The sequence below is a fragment of the Henckelia pumila genome, chromosome 3 (genome assembly GCF_033568475.1).
Source record: "Henckelia pumila isolate YLH828 chromosome 3, ASM3356847v2, whole genome shotgun sequence".
Lineage (NCBI taxonomy): Eukaryota > Viridiplantae > Streptophyta > Magnoliopsida > Lamiales > Gesneriaceae > Henckelia > Henckelia pumila.
Window position 1 is genome coordinate 31,341,271 of NC_133122.1, and position 10,776 is coordinate 31,352,046.

The window sequence follows — 10,776 nt, forward strand, 5'->3', positions numbered from 1 at the left end:
TCAAATTGGTAGAGAATCCCCATATTATCTGGAATGAATAAATAACGTGGGCTCACGAAGCGCAATATGATATTTGCTAAAATACGTATTGAGAAAAACTTTCAGAATATATAATCAAGACAAGCTTGATCAAAAGAGGATATGCATATCAATTTAATGATTATAAATACGTTGGTTTAGTTGATTTATTTTGCCTCCAATCAACTACTAAACCATGAAAATAAATGCATCATATTTGGGGATATCTGAAAGATATATTATAAATATTATGCCAAATGCTCATGTATTGAAAGTTAATGTTTGTGCGAGAAATGTACTACATAAATCTCTTGAAGAGATTGTAAATATGTTGGAAATAAATTGGATCTTATGATCAATTATTTTGAGCAATGAGATTTTATGATGCGAAATTCTCATTTGTTATTCTTGTAAAACAATGTTTCCAACATTGAGGGGGAGGAATTAGAAGCTACAAGAATATTTTTGAGATCGATCCCAATGAAATATTAAGTGAACATGGTGTTCAAAGTTAAATCTCAAAATGTATTATTTGATCTTGTGTATAAGATCGTTTAGCTTCATTTATGTTCAAGTTGAACAATTTAAATTGTCTTTAGTGACGAAAAACCCCTTTAAAGAAAATGAGTGAATATCTCAATGTGAAAAGAATAATGGAGGCTGGTCGTTGTGAAAATGAATTAATGTCTTGGAGGACCATATCTTATATTACTTGCAAGTAAATGAAAAAGGACGCTAGAAGCGTGAACGACCAATTATTTCAATGAATCCAATTTGGATTATGTTATTCATGAAGAATAACAAGTATACTAAAATATGAGATTTCACAAATTATTTGGGATCGAAATGATATAATCATTCATGTGTTTTGCTATTACGCAAAATGATGATTATTTTGAACTACAATTTGTTGAACTTTCAATAACAATGATATGTGAAAATATGAGCAAATATTAGCAAAGTTTCTCAAAGTATTTCAAGCGGATTATGAAAAAATATTTGCACTTATCGTGGATGCACTGATTTGATGGTGATACATATAGAAACATTCTCGAAGGATTCGATACTCAAAATATTATTTTTGCCAACTTGAAAAAGAAGAAAATATATTTGGTCTTGAAGCTGTACCATATATATGGCAAAATCAGCATCTGAATCAATTTTTGGCAAATCAGTGTATAAAATTGAAATATTAAGAGTTAATAATTGAAAGTGATGCTTGCAAGAGGGGGAACAATTAAAGTTGTACTCTTTTTCCCTTCTCTATGATTTTTTCCACGTGATTTTTCATAACAAGATTTTTAATGATGCAATGAACATATATCGCGAGATGCCATACTCTTTTTCCTTCATTAGGATTTTGTCCCACTGGGTTTTTCCTGATAAGGTTTTAACGAGGCGCATCTATTATCGAAAAGACATCCAAAAAAAGTATATGTTGTTGTACTCTTTTTCCTTCGTTCAGATTTTTCCGACGAGGTTTTACTGTCAAGGTTTTAACGAGGTAGCACTCGAGTCCCGATGAAGTCCGGAGCATCCATCTTGCCAAAAGGAGATTTTGAAGAATTGGTTGCTTGTGCAAATAATCATCTAAGGGAGAGTGTTATAAATATATTATTATTATACATAATTATATTTTAAAGATATGTGATCAAGATAAATATGTCAAGATAATATTTGTGAAGATTTGTATCTTGTAATCTTTCCCTATAAATAGGGGTGATTAAGTTCAATGAAAATTGCACCTGAGTATTGACTCATATGAATTCTCTCTTCTCTCATGAATTCTCTCTACTCATCTCTCTATTTCTATTATGATTTATAACAGTTTTCTTTATTTTTTTTGTTTTTTTTGTTTTAATTTTTTTTAAAGAGGTGTTGACGCTGCTAGTTTTGTTCAAATCATGAGTTTATATGTTTACTGAAATTGGAGAAACTTTCACTATAAATAGGGGTTATTTGTCATGCACCGTATAATGTTCTAAGGTAGTTTTTGAGAGCTTCTAGAAAGTAGTATTTCTCTTTTTTTTTTTTTCCCTTACAAAAATTTTGAAATTTATGAAATTATGTAAAAAAAAAATATTGAGAAGTACTTCTTAGAAGCTCTATCAAACACTGCTCAAATCTTTTTTATACAATTTTGTTCATGATTAGTAGACACGATCAATAGAAAAACTTTGCAGAAGCTGATGTGATTTTAAGGTTTCGATAGGATAAGTACTTATTTTTTGACAAAAAACTTGTAATTTTATTTCATATTAACAAGATCCGAAATTACAAGTTTGATCAACCAACGAGGAAAACTCCCAGACACCCAACAAAAAGGTGTAGGGGAGGAACAAGCAAATTTAGATAAGGAGTGCGCCACTTCATTGGCCGATCTCCTAACATGAAATAAAGAAATATTTCCAAGCTCTACCATAAGCAAATTAATCTCTGAAGCGCATAGACCCACATAACTGAGATCATATTTTGGCGACGTGACTGCTTGGACTGCCAAAAGTGAATCCGATGCTATTACTACTTGATTAAATTCTTGTTCTCGCACCACTTCCAGACCTGCTTTAATCGAATGAAGCTCACCCATAACAACTGAACCTGGCATCATAATATTATTTCCAAACGCCACCAATGGTTGACCCTCCTGGTTTCTCACAATACCACCAATTCCACACATATTATTGTCCTCATCAAAGCTCGCATCAACATCTAGCCGAAGCTTTCCAGTCGGCGGCAACGACCATGAGTGAGGAGAAGATAGCGGCCCTACAGATTTGGAAATTGCACACCCCTGCACTGCACTTTGGTAATCACGAATCATCACCTTACCATTCAAAGCAACATCACGCAACTTCCTTTTATCATTACTATGAACTACCCGACATCTTTCCCCCCAAATGGACCATGTTTGACAAATAAACTCCTCAATTTGGCCACGATCTGGAAAAGTCAGCAACCAATGGCATACATCCTCCGAGCACAATAGAGTACAATGTTTCAAGGCAGCCCACACATCATTTTTCGTCCATAATCTCTTTATCACCGGACAAAGGAACAATGCATGGCACGATGTATCCACAAAAGAAAAGCAAAGAGGGCAGCAAGTAGTAGTCAGAACGTGATGAGCCACAAGATTAACTCCGGTTGGCAAAATGTTATGGTAAAAACGCCACCAAAACACTCGAACCTTTGGAGGGATATCAAGAGCCCAAAGAAAGCACCACCATTTCTTAATTACCGAGAAAGTCGAGTGATTTTCTGGCGGTTCCTCTAACCCATAACCAACCCGATAGCCACTTTTAACCGAGTATTTACCTTTTGTATCAAATTTCCAGAATCTCTTATCTTCGGTACTCCACCCAGAAATTGGAATAGACAGAATATTTTGAATCAAATACGGATTACATATATTCCGCACAGCCTGCTCATCCCACTGGCCGTTCGAGATCAAAGCGCTAACTTTCGCACCCTCATGAAGATGGATCAAGCTCTGAGATACCTTAGCTCGCAAATTCGGGATCCATCTTTCTTGCCATACGTCAATAGACTTCCCATCACCTATCCTCCAACAGATTCCTTCTTCCAATAGACTTCTACTCCAGACCAGAGCGCACCAGATAGACGATGGATTGCTTCCCAAAGATGAGTGCATAACATCCAAATGTCTAAAGTATATTAATAACATTGTTTTTAAATAAAATTTTTATAAAATATTTTATTTTTTTTAAAAATATAAATATATATTTGAATAACTATTTTATAAAAACGTTTTCAGGGTTTGAAAGATGTTAGGACAATAATTTTAAAATAACGATTTTATAGTTAAAAATAATTGAAAATATATTTAGATAACTATTCAATAAAAACTTTTTATCTCGATTGTTCTTTAAAACTTAATTGGAAAACAAGTTTTTTTTAAAAAAAGTTATTCAAGACATTTTTATGAAAATCTTAACTAAAATTCATCCTTTCATTTTGTTTTACTTATATATATAAAGGCCACAAGTAATGTGAGCACATATATAAAATAACTTTATGCTAACTTCTCAAACTCAAGTTGCTGTAGCAGTTGACCCTTGAATTTACTAAGTTGATCAGTTCAGTTGAGGTTAGTCAACTGAACTGCTTTCCTTCTCGCGTGTCTATGTTAATCGACCAACTTTAACTAAGTGCGGAATGAGGTCGACTAACAGATTGAACTTATATAAAATGGATCGAATGATGGTGTATGAGTGTTTGACAGAAACTAAACAACACAAGAATTTGTTTATGGATGTTCGAAATCAATCTCCTACGCCACCCCTTCTTCCACTCGAAAGGATTCACTCTAGAAGAATTTGACTATTATAACACTTTGCAACATCCCACTCCAATACTAAGAATTACCCACTGCCTATCCCAGAACTCCTAAACTCAAGAACTCAGCCGTCGATTGATTTTTGTTACAACGAGGTTTATAGTACCTCAACTGATAAACAACTGCAACACTTGTATTACAAATCAATACTTATATAGAACAATATGATCCTAGTTGACTTGATGCAATGTTATGTGTGCTTGTGTTTTTCGGCTTCTTGATGTATTCTTTAAGTGAGCTTTCAATTCCTCGACTGACTATATAAGAGTAAATTGAAAATGTTCGGTTTACCTCTTGATAGCTTGAATGTATTTGCGAGTTCTTTTCTAAGGAGCCGGATACTTTTCAAGCACTCTTTGATATGTATTTATTATACTTGGCGGACAACAGCTTTTTCAAATTCAAATTGAGGCCGTTATCTTGTCTTGTCCTCGTACATCTTCTGACATGATAGTCCACTGTTGTACTCTGGCTTTGCGGCGTCAGCTATATATGGAAAAGTCTATCCGCTGAATTGAGACTGATGTAATGAGTTTGGTCTGGGTCACACAGTCTTTGGATAGTTAAGTCTTGTAATTCGTCCCAAATATTTCCTACCACATCTTTAATTTAATGCGTTTTGGTGAATATCTCCGGCGTTCACATCAGGTGGAGGTGTGACATTGAATATGAAAGCCACAAGTAACGTGAACATAAAATAACTTTATGTTATCTTGAAGAATAAAAAACAAGACTATAAATCATAAAAAACAAACAAACGAACGAGACTGTAAAAATATTAATTTTTTTATATTAGCAATAATAATATGAATGCAAAACAATAGTACATAAATCCTGATGGGTTCGATTTGGACATTAATTTTACACAAATAAAACAAATGAATAACATAAAAAAAATGAAGAAATTATGAATTAATGAAGATTGAGAAAAGGATAAATCTCATATCTTATATTACAACTTCCACCGACCACTCTCCCACCTTGTTTGCCATCGCAGCAGCTTGGAAGTTCACTAATGGCATCGTCCAAACATTTCTTGCAATCAACACCCGAAACATCTCTGCTGCATTGAACCATTCCATATATTTTCTTCGAATATTCTTCCATCTCCGATTCTCCCTTAGCAAACATTTTCGACTTTTGGCAAGCTTTCTTAGACAGATTTGTCAATAACTTTTTCACCCTCTGGTTGAACTTCTGAGGCTCGATCATGCTCACATTGTTCACGTTCAGCATGGCAAATCTGTTCTGATAATCGATCTTACCGAAAAAGTCGATATCATTGTATTTCAAGAAACATGAATCATACCAAACAATAGCTCCTTTGTTGTTGGGACAAAGCTTGAGGATTTCACTGCTTGCCTCAACAACACAGGTTTTACAGTCTTTTCTGGAGACGTCGCCTCGACAAAGAGAGAGCCCGTAAGGACGGTCGTGGGGGTATTGGCCTATTGAGCCAAGGCCAAATCCAGTTGGAGGTGTCTTGTAAGAAAGACTAGTTAAAAGTTTTCTCAAGTTTTTGTCATAAACAGTGTTTGTGGTGAAGTTTTGGGAGTTGAAACAAATGTGAAAGAGTGGATCGATAGAAAGAGCAGATTGAATGAAGAGAAAAGAGATTAATGAGACAATAATGGAAAGCTTGTAAGCCATGTCGTACGTCTTGTTTATAAGTTTTTGTAGTAGTGATGTTTGATACTTCAAATTTGCTCCATTTATATTGAGCAATAATAGTCTATTTTTAAATGGATTTATTAATTAGATTCTGACTTTGTCTTTTTCCTTGCAGCAATAATTAATTAACCCAGTCCTCGGGAAATATTCAACTCGTCCGCTTTTTTACTTTTCTTGCCAAGAAAGTTCAGATGTGCTTATGATACAATTTTGTTTATTTTTCTCCAATTCATGACTTCTCACGAGATGACTGAAAATCCATATAACTATTAAGTTTTTGTATTTTTAAATTTTGAGCATATGTAGCCCTAAAAGTTATATTTTTCCATGAGTCGGGTTGAACAAGAGATTTGTCTCACAAAATTAACTAATAAAATCTTCTCATAAGCATTTTTTTTAAAAATGGTAACGCGTTTGGATATTTTACAGTCACAAATAACATTATTGCACCATGAATTCAATAATATAAAAAATTACATCAGAAAATAAATTAAAGGGAATTTTTTTTTTTCATATTTGCTATTTTAATTCTCCACGTTATCAAATTTATGTATTAGTCCGCTATTCTTTTTTTTTTTTTTATTAGATTTTAGTATTTTGACTTGACATTGATATAGAAATAATGTACTGCTGAAATGACGCAAATGTATATAATGTCAAATGTATATAATTAATGTTGCTGAAATGACGCAAATGTATATAATGTCAAATGTATATAATTAATGTCATATCAGCCCTCCCATGAAAAAAATGACTAAAATTGATAATAAAAATGATTAATGATAACATAGAACTAGAAGATCGAATTCGAAAAGTGACAAGATTACATGATCTAAATTGCATCTCAAATTGACAATTAAAATGATTAATAAAAAGTTTGACCTCGAATGAGACCTCATTCCACATGAGTAAGAAGTCCATTGACTCATACGGAAATTAAAATGATTAATGATAACATAGAACTAGAAGATCGAATTCAAAAAGTGATAAGATTACATGATCTAAATTGCAGTTTTTCCTAAATTAAAAAAAAACCCATGCATATCAATCGATAAAGATGAAGGAAACGGATGAATATCATATCTCGCATAACAACTTCCACCGAACACTCCCATAGATCGTTTCCCATTGCAGTTAAAAAAACTAATAGAATCACTTAAACATTTATGGCAATCAGTGTCCGAAAGATCCCTACTGCATTGAACCATCCCATAAATTTTCAAGGATGTCATGATCTCCAATTCCCCCGCGAGCGAATATTTTGTCTCGCCAGCTTTCTGCGACAGACTAGTCAACAACTCATGCACCATCTGTTCGAGCTTCTGAGGCTCAATCGTGGTCACATCATTCGCATTCCACATGATAAACCTGTATTCATCGATTTTACTGAAAAAAATCTGCATCCGTGTACTTCAAGTAACATGATTCATACAAAATAATGGCTCCTTTGTCGTTGGGACAATAACGTTCGAGGATTTCACCGCTTGCCTGAAGAACACAGACTTCACAGTCATTAGTCGAGAGTCGAGACGTTCCCGCGACCATGTCAGAAATTAATAAAATAATAAACAAAAGAAGTGTTGGCAGCATGTGGCAGAAGGTGACAACAAGTGGTTTGATGCATTACACTTGTGCGTAAAAAAAAGAAGGAAAATTCAATGTAGAATTTTTCTTCTCATTTATAACCGAGGGATTGCACCTATAAATATGTGCATTCTCTTGGAATGAAGATCATCGCATTCTGAGTTCTCTTCCTTAAATAACATTCAATACATTTGAGTGTGTTTCTATATATATTTGTGAGATAGGTTTTTTTCTGTATTAAGAGAGTGAGTGTCTCTTTGAAAACACAGAGAGATGTTGTAATTCTCCAAATATTATAGTGAAATCTTTTCGTCGTGCCCGTGGTTTTTACCCTAATAATTTTTGAGGTTTTCCACGTAAATCTTGGTGTCTATTTATTCTTCAATTTCCATAGTTTCTATCTCGTGATGCCGCACCTGGAACCAACAAGTGGTATCAAAGCCTTGGCATAAAATTTCTTAAAATTCTGAGTATGCTCTGTGGTTGCAGCTGTGACTGATCTTCCACATCAGAAAAGATTTTTTGAAGATTTTATAATGCAGGATTCTTGTAGTCAGGATGTCGGAAAAATACGAGATAGAAAAGTTCAATGGAAGCAATTTTTTGCTGTGGAAATTGAAGGTGCAAGAAATTCTGACAAAGGAGCGTTGCTTGGCAGCTATTGGAGATAGACCGGCGGACATCACGGATGATCAAAAGTGGAACGAGATGAATCACAATGTTGTTGCCAATTTGCACTTGGCTATAGCAGATGAAGTTTTGTCAAGTATCTCTGAAATAAAAAACGCAAAAGTTATTTGGGATACTCTGGCAAAACTGTACGAGGTCAAGTCACTACACAACAAAATTTTCCTAAAGAGAAAGCTTTATACTCTTCGGATGGCGGAATCCTCATCGATGACCGACCATATCAACACACTAAATACTCTATTTGCCCGGCTCACCTTTATGGGGCATAAAATAGAAGAAAAAGAACATGCGGAGCTTCTACGTCAGAGTCTACCGGATTCATACGATCAGCTCATCATCAATGTTACCAACAATGTTCTTTCAGATAATTTAAATTTTGACGACATCTTAACTGCGGTTCTTGGAGAAGAGAGTCGTCGAAGGAACAATGAAGATAGGTTGGCAATGTCGAAGCAAGCAGAGGCTTTACCGATGATGAGAGGAAGATTGACGGAGCGTGACTCCAGTGGGAGCCACAGATATGGTAGATACAAGTCAAGAAGTAAGAATAAGAATATTTACTGCTTTAAATGTGGTGGTAAAAGGCACTTCAAGAGAGAGTGTACGAAGAGCATCGAGAAGGGATCTCAAGGAAATATGGCCAGTACTTCAGGCGGTGGTGAAATATTATTCAGTGAAGCAGCAACGGTTGCGGAAGGCAGACACAAATTTTGTGATGCATGGATTATGGATTCAGGAGCGACGTGGCACATGAAGTCAAGGAGAGAATGGTTCGACCAGTATGAACCAGTCTCAGGAGGATCTGTATTCATGAGAAATGATCATGCCTTGGAAATCGCTGGGGTCGGTACCATTAAATCAAAATGTTTGATGGTACTATTCGCACCATACAGGATGTACGACATGTGAAGGGCCTGACAAAAAATCTTTTGTCTTTAGGGCAATTGGATGATATTGGGTGCAAAACCCGTATCGAGAAAAGGATCATGAAGATTGTGAAAGACGCGCTTGTGGTTATGAAGGCGGAAAAGGTTGCTGCAAATCTGTATGTATTGTTGAGGGAAACACACAAAGAGGCGGAACTAGCTGTTTCATCAATTGGTTCGGGAGAAGAATCAACAGTGTTGTGGCATAGAAAGCTTGGGCATATGTCAGAATGAGGAATGAAGATTCTCTCAGAATGGAAGCTGTTGTCGGGGCTTACAAAAGTGACTCTACCCTTTTGTGAGCATTGTGTTACTAGTAAAAAACACAGATTAAAGTTTGGCACATCTACTGCCAAAAGCAAAGGCATATTGGAGCTGATTCATTCTGATGTTTGGCAAGCACCGGTGGTGTCCCTAGGAGGAACAAGATACTTTGTCTCGTTTATTGATGATTTCTCTAGGAGATGTTGGGTGTATCCAATCAAGAAGATGTCTGATTTTTTCGAAGTCTTCAAAGTTTTCAAAGCGCGGGTTGAACTTGATTCTGATAAGAAAATCAAGTGTTTGAGGACTGACAATGGAGGAGAATATACCAGTGATGAATTTGATGCATTCTGTCAGCATGAGGGCATCAAATGATAGTTCACGACGACTTACACGCCTCAGCAGAATGGAGTGGCGGAGCGGATGAACATAACTTTTTTGGACAGAACAAGGGCCATGTTGAGTACTGCGGGTCTACCAAAGTCATTTTGGGCAGAAGCAGTCAAAACTGCTTCTTATATCATCTCCTTCAGTGGCGATTGATTTGAAGACTCCGATGGAGGTGTGGACTAGCAAGCCAGCTGATTATTCTTGGTTACATACATTTGGAAGTCCTGTGTACGTTATGTACAATGAAGAAGAAAGATCGAAGTTGGATTCCAAATCCAGAAAGTGTATCTTCTTGGGCTATGCTGATGGAGTAAAGGGGTTTCGCTTATGGGATCCTACTGTCCACAAGCTTATCATCAGCAGAGATGTTATATTCGAGGAAGATAAAGTGAAGGGAGACAAAGGCACACTGAATTCAGAAACTACTATCATTCAGGTGGAAAATAGTACAGACGAAGATCAAGTTTCTTGTGAAGCAGTACCAGAGCGCGAGGAACAAGAACCAGTTGAGTCAGAGGTTTCCAAGGTGAGGTATTCAACTCGAGAGAGAAGACCACCAGGTTGGCTTTCAGATTATGTCACTGAAAGCAACATTGCATATTGTCTATTAACAGAGGATGGTGAGCCATCGAGTTTCCATGAGGCTACTCAAAGCTCGGATGTATCCCTGTGGATGACAGGGATGCAGGAAGAATTGGAAGCATTGGACAGGAATAAAACTTAGGATCTTGTTACACTACCACGAGGGAGGAAAGCTATCGGTAACAGATGGGTCTACAAGATCAAGCGTGATGGAAATAACCAAGTGGAGCGGTATCGTGCAAGATTGGTTGTCAAAGGGTACGCTCAGAAAGAAGGAATCGACTTCAATGAGAT

General features: G+C 35.9%; 1 protein-coding gene across 1 annotated transcript; it reads right to left on the reverse strand.

Annotated features, from left to right (window-relative positions):
* Positions 1–5,287: 5,287 nt before the first annotated feature.
* On the reverse strand, positions 5,288–6,025 carry LOC140888388 (antimicrobial ginkbilobin-2-like protein). The gene has a single exon (XM_073296067.1). It carries the CDS (start codon positions 6,023–6,025, stop codon positions 5,288–5,290), a length of 738 nt encoding a protein of 245 aa, XP_073152168.1.
* Between the last annotated feature and the right edge of the window lie 4,751 nt (positions 6,026–10,776).

Excerpts from the sequence above, each read along its gene's own strand:
- LOC140888388 (XM_073296067.1), bottom strand. The coding sequence starts at position 6,025 with ATGGCTTACAAGCTTTCCATTATTGTCTCATTAATCTCTTTTCTCTTC.